This window comes from Crocuta crocuta, unplaced genomic scaffold (genome assembly GCF_008692635.1).
Source record: "Crocuta crocuta isolate KB4526 unplaced genomic scaffold, BGI_CrCroc_1.0 scaffold140, whole genome shotgun sequence".
Classification (NCBI taxonomy): domain Eukaryota; kingdom Metazoa; phylum Chordata; class Mammalia; order Carnivora; family Hyaenidae; genus Crocuta; species Crocuta crocuta.
In genome coordinates, this window is record NW_027527775.1 from 2,192,888 (window position 1) to 2,207,142 (window position 14,255).

Consider the following 14,255-nt stretch of genomic DNA (forward strand, 5'->3'; position numbering starts at 1 on the left):
GAGTTACTTTCCTACTTGACACACTGCGTACAAATCTGTTCCATACCGATCGAAGTTTTAAACAAAAAGTAGAGGGGCACCTGGGTGGCTCAGTCAGTTAAGCGTCCGACTTTAGCTCAGGTCATGATCTCGCGGTTTGTGGGTTCGAGCCCCGCGTCAGGCTCTGTGTGGACACCTAGCTCAGAGCCTGGAGCCTGTTTTAGATTCTGTGTCTCCCTCTCTCTCTGACCCTCCCCTGCTCACGCTGTCTCTCTCTCTCTCAGAAATAAATAAAACACTTAAAAAAAAAAAAGTAGAATGATCAGAGCATTAAGAATACAGGCTTGGATAGAAAAGGGCTTTTTCCAGGAACATGAGTACAAAAGAAGAGTAATTATGAAACAAACGTTTTAGACTTCCCTTTTGTCAAAAACATTAGAAACACGGTGATGGATGTTGACAATAAGTAGACTCTATGGTGATTATTTTTCAGGCTATATGAGTACTGAATCATGCTGTTACAGCTGAAACTAACAGGTTCTTTGTCAAAAATGATAAACAATATACATAGCAAACAGCAAACGGGGATGACCTATGTAACACGTTTATTCCATGTAGGCCTCTTCCAAATCAGCGCGTAAGGATGAGCCTGCTATAGAAGGGTAAAATGGACAGATATGAAAGAAAAATTTGAAGGGGTAAGAAATGTGAAGTAATGTATAAATTGCTAAGCAAAATATGTAGTCAGTGCTCGTCTGTCTTTAAGAGCAATAGCCGGTCTTGGGGAATGGGTGAGGGGTGGGTACCGCATACGTGGTGCTGAGGTGCATGAACTCTCCCAGCCTTTCTGCAGGCACTATGTGCTCGTACAACAGACGGCTCCTACCCGGGAATTCCACTTAAAGGGGAAAAAATGGACCTATGCATTTATTGCCTTTCACAATTGTTTAGAGGGAGGGAAAATTGGAAACAGCCTGAATGATTTAAACAACACCTGTTTTTTAAGTGAAACCACCTGTGTAAACCATGCTGCCAACATTTTAATAACGTTTCGAAGCCCTTAAAAAGCAACCTAGAGCGTTAGTTAATGCCTTGGAAAGATAAGTGGAAAGTTTTCAAGTTTACTAAATTTATTAAGCTTGTATTAAGTTTAAAAATTGGTTACAGAGCATTGTGATAAATAAGTAATTTGACTTTTTAAAATATTCTGCGGGGAAGATGGGTTTTTGTTTTTCTTAAGCATTTTACATAGATACAACAAAACCACTTTCGTGTTCGTGAGACCAGAGAAATAAAAGGCAACATCACTGATCTTGGAGAGCCTATAATCTTATAACTGGGTGGAGGCTGAAATTTTTTTCTAATTATTTTTTTGAATCTTAAGATAATTATTCACAATATAGGCATTTTTCTTCCTATTAAGGAAAAGGACATTATGATGGAAAGACTGAATGCTGAGCTGAACTTTCTACAACTGAAACAGACTTGAATGTGACACAGTAAAGATTATGAGGCATAAAAATGAAGAAAATGTGGGAATAGTGTTGTGTTGAGGAAAGTAAGGAGATAAACGTTTAGACTGCATATAGTTGGTGTTAGTGTTCTGGAGGAGATTGGATAGAGATGCTTGAGTCCCTGGTTTAAACATTAATCTTCGGCAGGTTCTTCATGATCATTAACAGTAAACATATCAGTCCTAGCACCCCTGCATTGCCTCATCAGCCCTGCACAGTGGATGCTTGAATCATATCTACAATCATAATGTCACTGTTCTTTATTTTTTATTTTTTTTACTATACATCCAAGTTAGTTAGCATGTAGTGCAGTAATAATTTCAGGAGTCGAACCCAGTGATTCATCCCCTACATATAACTCCCAGTGCTCATCCCGACAAGTGTCTTCCTTAATGCCCCTCACCCATTTAGCCAATGCTGCACCCACAACTCCTCTACCAACCCTCAGTTTGTTCTCTGTGTTTAAGAGTCTCTTGTGTTTTGTCCCCCTCCCTGTTTTTATATTATTTTTTCTCTCTTCTCCTATGCTCATCTGTTTTCTATCTTAAATTCCACATATGAGTGAAGTCTTAGGATATCCTTCTCTGACTGATTTCACTTAGCATAATACACTCTAGTTACATCCACATTGTTGCAAATGGCAAGATTTCATCCTTTTTGATTGGCAAGTAATACTCCAGTGTGTATATATACCATATGTTTTTTATCCATTCATCTGTCGGTGGACATTTGGACTCTTTCCATACTTTGGCTATCATGGATAGCGCTGCTGTAAACATTGGGGTGCATGCACCCCTTCGAAACAGCACTTCTGTATCCTTTGGATAAATACCTAGCAGTGCAATTGTAGAGTCATAGGATAATTCTATTTTTAATTTTTTGAGGAATGTCTATACTGTTTTCCAGAGTGGCTGCACCACTTTCATTCCCTCCAACAGTGTAGAAGCGTTCCTCTTTCTCTGCGTCTTCACCAACATCTGCCGCAGTTGTTAATTTCAACTATTCTGACTGGTGTGAGGTGGGATCTCACTGTGGTTTTGATTTGTATTTCCCTGATGATGAGTGATACTGAGCATCTCTTCTAGTGTCTGTTAGCTAGCATGTCTTTTGCCCATTTCTTCTCTGGCTTATTTGTTTTTTGGGTGTTGAGTTTGATAACTTCTTCATAGATTTTGAATGCTAACCCTTTATGTGATATGCCATTTGCAAATATCTTCTCCCATTCTGTCGGTTGCCTTTTAGTTTTGACGGTTATTTCCTTTCCCGGTAACTCTACTGTTCTTTAAATCAAGTCTGATTAAACACACATGCATGCGTGCACATGTACTTTCACAGACTGCAATAGAATCTGTGGTTCTTGTTTGAATGTACTGTAAAACTATAACATATTCATGTGTCAAATCCTTATATCGTCCAAATCATATCTTTTTTGTTTTTAAATCTTGCTAAGACTTTCCATAATTTTTTAATGGTTTGTCATTATTTGCGTCATTAATGGAAAGCCAGCTTATTCTATAGGCTTTTTATAAAGCTATTCTATCACTTCAACTTACTTAAAAGTCTGGTGGTTTTTGTTTTTTGGCACTGTGATCTTTTTTTTTTAAACCTATAGCAGAAAAGTTGAAAATCCTGTCTATTCCATCTCAGAGGATTGCTGACACTTTTGTGTGTTTCCTTCAATATTTTTTTATTCCTTAAAGTTGACATCCTACTATACAAATAATTTTAAGTCATGGTTTTGTTTTTCCACTTGACATCCTAACACAAGCTTTGTGGCCCTTCATAAATACTTGTCTTATTCCTAATTTTTAGTTACATTGTTCTTAAGTACCAAAAGTTTCTTATTTTCCTTCCTATTCTTGATGACCTTTAGATATTCTCTTCAATTAGGAATTTGCATAATACCAAAGATGGGCACTTATCTTTAGCTACTTCTTCTTTACTTGGTGTTAACTTCAGAAACTACAGATAATGTACAAGTGCTTATGGCCGATCAGATAAGTAATTAAAGAACCTTTAGGAGTCAATTTTTAACTCCATGCTTCCCTGTCCACCCCCCTCCCACGAAGTATATATGTTATAAAAATAGTTGTAACTCCACAATAACCACTCATGCAGTTATTTAAAAGGGTGAATACAGGGGTGCCTTGATCGCCCAGTCGCTTAAGCCACCAACCCTTTCAGCTCAGATCATGATCCCACAGTCATGGGATGGAGCTGCACATGGGCTCTTGGGTGACAGAGCAGAGCCTGCTTGGGATTCTCTCTTTCTCTCTCTCTCTCTCTCACTCTCAAAATAAATAAATAAACTTTAAAAAATTACCAAAAAAAAAAAAAAAAGAGTGAATACATATGAAGTATTTAGGGGAGTGCCTGGCACACAGATAATGTTGAGTTGGCTGTTAACCATTCATGAAAAGGCTGCTCCTCACTTAACTGAGGAACAAGGGGGAGAAGAAGGGGGGAAATGGTGGGGGAAAGGGAGANGCTGCTCCTCTTCTTTGGCTCACTTGTGCCAGATTGTCACTAGGGGGCAGACTATGTTGGGAAAGAAGTGAAAACCCAGCTGGAGTTGCAGTGTGTGTGTGTGTGTGTGTGTGTGTGTCCACCTAACTACACAAGCAAGAACCAGTCTTTTTCCCTTGACTTTCTGACTAGCACTTCTGCTTTTTATTCTTGGAGTTCTTTGTTCTGTTGTTTTAAAAGATCATTAGTGACATTTACTATGTGGTATATCTTAGCATAATTAAAGTAAAAATTTTAATGGATAGAATTGGTGTCATGTTGCTGATTTCTTCTTATGAATCATCTAGGCTAAAAGGTTTCCCTTTACACCAGGACAGCTTCGAGTTTACTGTTACTTAACAAATGAAAAAAAACTCCAAATTAAAAAACTGCATGACGTCCAAAATGAGGTGGCATAGGTCTGTTTGTAATGCTGATACTTCATTTTATTCTGTTTATGATTTTAATACTGATTGATATTTTAGTTGTGACAGGTTTCTTGGGAGAAGGGGAGATGTGGTTATGGGTTATTAATATGCAGAATCTGGAAAAAGGGTATTGTTCAATAATTAACTGTGATAACTGTGATAAAGTGAAAAGCCAACATCTCATTGTGGCTTTTCTTTATTAATTCCTTGGTTATTTGCCCTTCCGTTGCCAAGGGTGCAATGTGTTCTTGAGGTCCACCTTGCATATTAACAAGTTGTATCTCTTCCACAGCTGACCCGTGACAGGTAATTGAGTTTGTGCTGACAGCCTGTCCGATTGCAGGCTCCGGGGTTGAGGAAAGAGGGAGAAGGAACTATTCTGTTTCCTTTCTGCCAGTCTTCCTCCCTCCTCACACCCTAAATGTTCTGTAGGTTTTCTAAGACAGTAGCTCTTCCCTGCATATATTGATAGCACGTAATAGGGTTATTTACAGCTAACAATTTCCACATTTATTTCTATTACTAAGTCTTGTTTTCTAACGAAATCCAGAAAGAGGCATAGGTCATTTTTTACAAACTGTTTTCTTTTTTTAAATTAAAAAGTGTTAAATGTTGGGTTATTCCTGGTTGTTAATGACATTACCTTTGTTTAAGGGAGAATGTTGCCTATGTTCTTATACCCACACCATCATGTACTTTGAGTTTTTGTCATCATATTTTCATGTAGTTTTGTAAACTACTCTACCAAAAAAAGCATTTAACAGATGCCAGTAAAACCGATCCCAGTTTGTGCACAGTTCCAAACATTATGAAGAGAGGCCACTTGATTTTCCGTTAAATGCCAGTTGTAAAGCAGTAACTGCAGTCTTCAGAATGTGGCCCAAGTAATTTTATGCGTCTAGAACTATTATATTACAACTGGTAGAGAAATTGCATTAATCTTTTTTCTTGATTGTTAGTGAGGTCCTCAGAACATGACTATTCAAATTGAGCTATAACCTTTTATCAGCCTGTCATTAATAGAAGTTTTATCAATTGTAACTGGGAACACTCCTTACTTGAGCCATTTAAAGAAAAGTGCATCCAAGATATCAGGTTTATATAGAGATTTATATACAAAATACTTGGGAAAAAATGTCCGTTCTCATTAGTGTGAATATAATTAAAAAATTTTAATCAATATGGATGACTGTAATGAAATCTTAATTTTCTCCCTAATCCCAAGTAAACAGTAGGTACTCATCGTAGTTAATTTCCCTTACCGACCTCTCACATAGTTTGAGAATCCGTGACATTATTGGTTGTTATATAAAGCCCCAAAGACCACCCACTTTCTCCTCCCCTTTATCATCCCTGATGAAAACCATAACAAGCCCTCAAGCATGTACAGTGTGATGTAATTGAGAGGCTGCTGACTGCTGGATCCGCTAAGAGGAGATTTTATTCAGAGGAAGAGTACTGTTTGGGCAACATCTGGAAGTGAAAACGGAAGCCAGGAACCCTTGGATAGCTCGGGTTGTTTTGTTTTGTTTTTTTTTTCTCTTTTGTGTATGTGCGGTGGAATGACATTGGCTATGTAGGCATGTTTCCCCCCGCGGTGATTTCTTGGCTTTGAAGAGCACCGAGTTTAAAGAGACAGTATGTGACAGTGCCTGGAAGCTGTTTCTTCTGTGACATCTTTTCACCTGCTCTGAAGACATGTTGTTGTCTCCCAAATTCTCCTTATCCACCATTCACGTACGACTGACTGCCAAAGGGTTGCTTCGAAATCTTCGACTTCCTTCAGGGTTTAGGAAAAGCACTGTTATTTTCCATACAGGTTTGTCTTGGGTACATCTCTGTTTAGTGTTGCATGCGGGACATCTTGATTAACTTGCATCTGCTTATCAGAAATGTTCTAAGGAGATAAGATAATTGAGGAAAGAAAGCTCTAATGAGAGAACGAAGCTTACTTTGTAAAAATAAGCTTTTTGCTCTTAACGTTTCAACACCCGAGCATATGATACTTTTACTGAGTTTAAGCAGATGTGTGCTTGTTTCGTTTATAGAAAGCAGAATTGTTGCCTTGATGCTCCCCTGCCTCTTTTCTGACACTAACCAAACCTGTGAAAATCAGCACCTGTTAAATTACATTGTACTTCCGATGATTTTAGAAATGGGACATAGGTAAATTAATGTTTCTCTTACCCTTAAAGAAGGAGATGAAATGAGAGCAGTTTCTATAGTTTTTCATTATGAATTTTCTCACTGAGATTATGATAGGTTAGTTTAATATGCTAAAAGATTTCTAAATTTGAAATGTTTCCAAAATAAAACACCCTACTAGTCGTGGAGAAGTGGTAAGGGAGCCACAAAACAAATTAAGTTTTTCTAGCTTCACACAGAAAATGTTTGCAGTCACAGAGGACCACCTTTGATACTTATGCTTGTATCTGCTTTTTATTCTCTGTGCCTGAGACAGAAATAAATGCAGTGTATACTTTAGGCCTATATAAACCTGCATGCTTGCTTTTAGGGGGTTCAGTTCATTGCTTCCCGTTGCTACTTCTCGTTTTAGATGGTAATGGCAGCTATGGTAAATTACATTGAGTTTATGCTATAAAACAGATGTATTATATTTGATTTTGGCTGGTAAGTGTTAACTGTAATAGGACTGTTTGAGTATATAAACACATTTCTTGTTTCATATTCATGTCATCCCTGATGTGCCTTGTTTTTCATTTCTGTCCCTAGTGATTTTTTTTCAGCGGACTGGTTTTAGTTTCCCAGGGGCATCTCCCTTCCCTCTGGGTATCTCTCATTTTTTCTAGCACCTTCTCCTCATGTTTCATAACTCCCCTTGACCTGTCATTTAAATCTGCTGACCTCTCCCTCGGTCTGAGCTGGTTGCTGAAGGTAAATGAGATGTTGGGAGGCAAATAGTGGCTCTCTCTTTCCCAGCCCAAATGCCACGGTCATTTTTTCAACCTTAAAAAAAAAAAAAAAAAGGATAAAAAATGAAAGGGTGCCTTGTGTTTGCAAATGGTTTGTATGATCGAAAATAGCTCCAAATAGCTATTAACTTTTTTATTGTAAATCTGTGCTCCAAGTTAAAGAGAAAATGAAAATGCACAGAGCTTATACAATTGCACGTGAGCCTCTGTCTTTCCAGGACCCTCTGTCCCCTGTATGGAGGCAGCCATTCTCCTGGGTGCTTATATAACCTTCCAGTTACTTGCTAGTCTTCTGTGAGCCTATATAGAGTTTTATAGACTATTGCTATATAGAAATGGAAGCATACACACACACACACACACACACACACTAATATAGCTTGCTTTTTAAAGTTAATGTATCTTAGATTTTCATGGTAACACATGTTTATCTATCTCTGCTTTTTAGTAGTTGTGGAAGCCATGATCTGTTTAACCAGTCTTCTGTAAGTGACTTTTTACGGTTTCTTCCGTACGTAATGTTTTAGGTTGTTTATTGTACTTCTGTGAAGCAGATGGATTTCCAAGGCAGCTTAAGCAAAAGACAGAAGGCTTTTATTATCAGAGTTTGACAAACAGTTGCTATTTTAGGTACCTTTTATTTTCCAAATTTATATAAAAATACTTTCAAACCTTCATTTGGCTAAAGTGAAATTAAAAACAATTTTTTAATGTTTATTTTTGAGAGAGAGAATGGGCAGGGGAGGGGTTAGAGAGATTGACACAGGATCTGAAACAGGCTCCAGGCTATGAGCCATGCAGGTACCCCTAAAGTGAAATTTTTAGAGGTTCAGCGCACTTAGAGGTGATCTGGCTTACCTTCCTTATACCAGGAAGTCAGAGACGTGCATTATCTTGCTCAAGGGCGCAGAGTAGTGGAAATGCAACAAAAACCTGGGACCTCTGTTTAGAATGCTTGGCTTACAGGTGTTCCTGGCTGTGAATTTTGTGGTAATTCTGTTAGATCTGGTGAATAGCAGTAACGGGGAAAAAATAGTTTTGTGGTAGGTGGGAAGCATTTTAAAATTATGTAAGTAATAGAATTCTCCATACCCCCAGTGAGAATCTTTTGTGAGCTGATCCCATGTTACATAATGTTAAGGTCCAAGAGATCTTTCAGTGAAATGGGTATTGAAGTCCCGACATTTATTCTTACCCATAAGGGCTGTAAGCAGTACCTTGTGTTTATATTCTTAATGAACTCAGTGGTATTGGCGTTGTTTGCCAAAATGGCACCAGTACTGATCTGGGTTCCAAGAGCCTGGGGTTGTAGCCATGGTTCTCCTGGTAACCAAAGGAATGACCTTGATCACTTACTCATACAAGAGCTACAAAATAAAGGAAATTAGAGGAGAGGATTTCTGAGGTCCCTTTAACCTCAAATGCCATCTACAAATTTTCTGGATATAGATTTAAAAAACCTATATATTTGTTCCACCTGAAAATTCACCTTATCAAAACTAAATCACTCCTTATCGCCCAAACTCAGTTCATACTCGTGATTTATTTATTCCTCTTCATGACACGTTTTTCCTTTATCTTGTCATGTAACATCTGTCACCTTTGAATCAGTGTTCTTCCTCATGTATCCACAACTAATTGGTTTAAGAATCTAAGGCCTTGCCCTCTGAAATCTCTATTTGTTTTTATTCTCTGCTACTACTCTAATTGCCTTTCTTCTATGTGGAAACATTTGAAATTGCTTTTCTTAGAAGTTAAAAATGACCAGATATGGACAGTTTCATGTGGTTGGTCTGTTTGAAGGATTTCATCGTTGGTCTTTGCCACCACCTTCCCTCTGTTTCCATACGGAATCAGTTTTGTTTTAAGATTAGCTCTACATGTGACTCTTGCTCTTGGGGTCATGAGTTTGAACCCCACAATGGATGGAGACATTACTTAAAATAAATAAAAGACTTTAAAAAATGGTTTAAAGTAAGCTCTACACCCATAGTGGGGCTTGAACTCAATGCCCTGAGGTCAGGAGTCGCATGCTGACTGAGCCAACCAGGAGCCCCCTTTCTCCTCTTTCCAAACTGTTGTGGTATTCGTTCATTCACTTCATAAGTGAGTACTTATTAGACATGTACTGTGTGGCAAGTTCCATATTAGATGCTGAAAATACAGCCAGGATGAAGGCACGCATGTTCCTGCCTTCACACAGCCCATAATTAAACAGAATATCATGTAACCCTGGTAGGGCTTGGACTAGATGTCCAGGCAGCTCTTAGGGGGTAAAGCCAACTTGATCTAGGGCTTCCAGAAGAAGTACCAATTAAGCTGTGATCTCAGGGTATCTGGAGTTAGCCTAGATATAGAAAGTGTTCCAGGCAGAGCAAGCAGCATGTGAGAACCTGGACCTGAGGGAGAGGATGGTTCCTTCAAGGAAACCAAAGAATTTTAATGTGTCTGAGCACAGAATGTGGACAGAGAGGTGCTAACAAGGTGGGCCTTGGCCACCAGGACCCAGGAACACCAGACCCTTTCACTGGGTCTTTACAAAGGGACACCGTGTGCTCTGGTATGTTGTGATTGTGCGGCATCCATTGAGGGGAGCGTGTTATCAGATTCAGGATGTCATGTTCTCCGTGGAGAGGGGCAAGAAAGGGAAGGGTGTGTTTGTCAGCATTCTAAGTGATGTTGCAGGGTGTCTAGCGTGGATGAAGTTCTCAGCGTCAGGGAAAGGCTCTTCCTCTAAGTCTGGAAGTGATTTCACTGACTTGCCAAAATGCTGGCAGTGGTCTCTCTTGTTGAAATAGCTGTGTCTCAGAATTTTTCACATTAGTTCTCTGCATATTAGTTCCAATTCTAGGATGAGTCAGTAGAGGGAAAAGAAGTGTCTTAGTAGAAATATTCCTCTCCACTAGTTTTATCAGAATTTGTTTTTTCTTTGAAGCTGGAGATAGTTGTATTAATTATTATGAAAAGTGCCCTTTTGAACCTCAAAAGGTTAATACTTTTGATTGAAGTGAAAGCAACTCACTGCACTTATAATTCTTTTTGCTGAGCCACTGATACCAAAAGCAATTATTATAGCAAAGAGGAGTGATGTACTACATACATATATATTGAGGAGTGACAGAAGTATTATTAATAGGACAAAATATTTCATTTCCTTAAAACCACAGTAAAGAGAACCATTTTGATTAGATATTCAGTAAGAGAGAGAGGCAGAATATGAAAACATTTAATTAGAACAAAAGTCATCAAATTATTTTTGATATTTATTTTTGAGACTGTTGAGAAGAACTGCTTTTAGCTGGAGTTGAAGACAGCTTGACTATGAAGTAACTTCTTTGTCTCACCTAAAAAGCAGTTCAGACGTTCAGTGGCTCAGCCACGTGAGGATCAACACCTCTGCTCTTTTCTTAGCTTCCTCCTCATGACTGTTGCCTCTTGATCTCATGATCACTGCTCCAAGAAGGAAAAATAAAATAATGAAGGGGTGGTGCCAGATCACTAAGGCTTGCATCTCATTGGCTATGTCTCATTCATGTGACTAGCTACCTGCAAGGGAGGCGGGTGAATTGAACTTCTCCAGTCTCTAGAGCATGCAGGTTTAAGAGGGGTTGCAGCCTTTTTATAGTGTCTGATCCAGAGGGGGTCAAGCCGTTAATTCTCAAAAGCTGATACTGGCTGCTTATAAATAAGGGCAGTGGATCTTTTTTAAATTTTGTTTAATGTTTGTTCATTTTTGAGAGACAGAGCATGAGAGAAGCAGGAGCAGAGAGACGGTAACAAAATCCAAAGCAGGCTCCAGTCTCTGAGCTGTTAGCACAGAGCCCAATGCGGGGCTGGAACCCACAAACCATGAGATGAACTGAGCTGAAGTTGACTACTTAACCCCTTGAGCCACCCAGGTGCCCAAGTGGAGTGGATTATTTCATGAGTCTAATCTCACCACAGATCTTGTTATTTTTTTCTCTTTTATGATATGGATAGGTTTGGGAAATGATTACCTATTTTGTAATGGTTTCAGTTAAACACTTTGAAGTCACTTTGGACACAGATTAATATTTGATTTTGATCTTAAATGAAGTAATTTTCAGTTATAAAAGAATATGTGGAGGAAGAATGTCTCAACTTGACATATGGCTTTTGTATATTTAAAATGCATTTTCTCTCTCTCTCAAAAAAGAAGATAAACATTTAACAAATTTTTTTTAAAAGAGGGCGGGGCACCTGGGTTTCTCAAAGTGTTAAGTGTCTGACTTTGGCTCAGGTCATGATCTCGCAGTTTACGGGTTACAGCCGCATTGAGCTCTGTGCTGACAGCTGAGAGCCTGAAGCCTGCTTCTGATTCTGTGTCTCCCTCTCTCTCTGCCCCTTCCCTGCTCGCTGTCTCTCGCTATCTCTCGCTATCTTTCTCTCAAAAAAATAAACATTAAAACAAAATTTTTAATGTGTTAACAAAAGGTTAATATTTTTATCAGTACATTTGTGGTAGGTATTTATAAGCTGACACTAAATAAACTTGAATTTCTCTCATGGTTCTCTTTTACTACCTAATACAGAAGTCAATGGAGGCATTTTAGAAAGCTTCAATAAAAAAAACAACAGGTGCATTAGAACTTATGTGTAAAAAGTTAAAAGATTCAGTCATTTGTAGAATACACAAGACCTCACAGGGACCAAGTTCAAGAATAGCAGATGAAAGATGTAACCTTTTACCATCCCTTTGTTACTGGGGGAATCCATCTTCTTTTTGGTTTCCTTGAAAGGAGTCTTGAAGATTTTGCTGGCTTCTTGCCACACTGATAAGCATTTCCTGAGAACTGATCTTGTGAATGGCATTTGCTAAAAACATTTTGTCATAGATACTAAGGTGCTGTAGCTATGGCAGTCTTAGAGCTACAGCTTTGCTAGAACCCATTGGTAGGGACTTTGTAGATATATATTTTATCCCTTGTGCTCTGTGAAAAGGCCTATCCCATTGCTCATATACAGTGTGAACAAAAGTACAGCAAAAGATACTTGTTTCCTATTCAAGTTGAAATAAATATTCACACTTCCTCTATTAAAATTTGTGTTTTTGATGAAACTGTTAGATGATTACAATTAAAATATTTACATTCAGGGGCGCCTGGGTGGCTTACTCGGTTGAGCGTCTGACTTTCTCTTAGGTCATGATCTCGCGGTTCGTGGGTTCGAGCCCCGCGTCGGGCTCTGTGCTGACTGCCAGCTCAGAGCCTGGAGCCTGTTTCAGTCTGTGTCTCCCTCTCTCTCTGACCCTCCCCTGCTCACGCTGTCTCTCTCTCTCTCTCCTAGAAATAAATAAAACATTAAAAAAAATATTTACATTCAGTATCTTCAGAATTGTTACAAGACTCACATTGTATTGCTTGCGAATGTTTTGGTGTGTTCATGTGTATAATATGTTCTTTTAGTCTTGTAGTTCATAAACTTAACATTTTAAGGTAAACTCTAGATCATTTAGAGAACCAACAAATTGAGGGAGGTAATATCTTCTTAAGAGTACTCCTAAAAAGGTGCACATGGGTGGCTTAGTCGATTAAGCGTCTGACTCTTGATCTGGGCTCAGGGAATGGTCTCACAGTTCCATTGGTCAAGGCAAGTGCCCTGCTGGGCTCTGCACCGACCGTGTGGCACCTGCTTGGGACTGTCTCCTCCCGTCTTTCTCTCCCGGCCCCTCCACCCCTCCCCCAGCTCATGTTCTCTTTTTCTCTCTCTCAAAGATAAACTTAAAAAAAAAAGTATTTCTGAATGTAGTGAATTTATTTTCTTTGTGGTTAGTAGTCCATTTTAAGAACATGAGAAATCTGCTTATATCCTGCCATCTACATGGGAAATAGTTAAGGTCAAGTTTGGGTTGGTTCCCTCCCNATGAATATACCTTCCGTTCTGTAACCTTCCTTTAAAGTTTAAAAAAAGTAACACCCTTTTATTTGTAATACAAGCCTTTGTGACAAATTCTGAGGATATAGTAATGTAAATTTTTAAATGCTTCGTTATCTTAAAGTCTTACTCTTCACCTCAGAGAGAGTTAGCTTGGGGTAATTTTAAAGGTCTAAACACTGCTTTGTTGAGCTTGGAATGTTCCATTTAAATAAATGCCGTGCCTACCTAGAATAGAAAAAATTGTATGTGATTTCATTTGTGAAAACTCTTCATTCTTTTAGTATAAACAAATAACGGAAGGAACACGAAAAAGGTTTAAATAAATGTATGGTAATCATTGATGACATGAATGACAATTTGTTAAAAACAAAACAAAACAAAAACAAAAACCTTGGGGCGCCTGGGTGGCTCAGTCGGTTAAACGTCCTGCTTCAGCTCAGGTCAGATCTCACAGGTCGTGGGTTCGAGCCCCACGTTGGGCTCTGTGCTGACAGCTAGCTCAGAGCCTGGAGCCTGCTTTGGATTCTGTGTCTCCCTCTCTCTCTGCCCCTCCCCTCATCACTCACTCTCGCTTGCTCGCTCGCTCGCTCTCAGAAAGAAATAAAAAACACTAAAAAAATTAAAAAAAAAACAAAACCTCTTGGTAAGATTATACAGATTACCATGGTTTTACTGTTCACTTGATGCAACTAGGAAGGGTGTGTTAATACACTCCTGTTAAGGGCACCATTCAGGACAGGAGCAGATACAGAGCTGAGTGCTCCCCAGGAAGATGACACGGTGGACGATTACATTTGGAAAGTGTTACAGAGTTTAGAATAGACTCTGGAGAATGGAGAGCAGAGTGTCAGAGAATGTCTTCCCGCCTTCTTCCCTGTGTCCCACACCAGGCTCCTCCCCTCTCTCTGCCCTTACTCTCCTTCCCAGGCACTAATTGACTTCTTTCCTGGGATTTCCTAGCTGCAAACTAGTGGCTCCCCCTGGGCTCCCCTTGCTGC

General features: G+C 39.0%; 1 protein-coding gene across 9 annotated transcripts in view; it reads left to right on the forward strand.

The window, feature by feature from the left end:
- The window catches only part of MTUS1 (microtubule associated scaffold protein 1), a 176,584-nt gene that overhangs the window by 118,577 nt on the left and 43,752 nt on the right, over positions 1–14,255 (forward strand). The window contains exon 1 of one of the 9 annotated variants that reach the window (XM_077772495.1): positions 5,998–6,245. The exons of the other annotated variants lie outside the window; for them this stretch is intronic. Coding sequence (XP_077628621.1) covers positions 6,125–6,245 — 121 coding nt within the window. The 5' untranslated portion in view covers positions 5,998–6,124. Of the gene's footprint in view, positions 1–5,997; positions 6,246–14,255 lie in introns of those variants that run through there. 9 annotated transcript variants of the gene reach the window in all.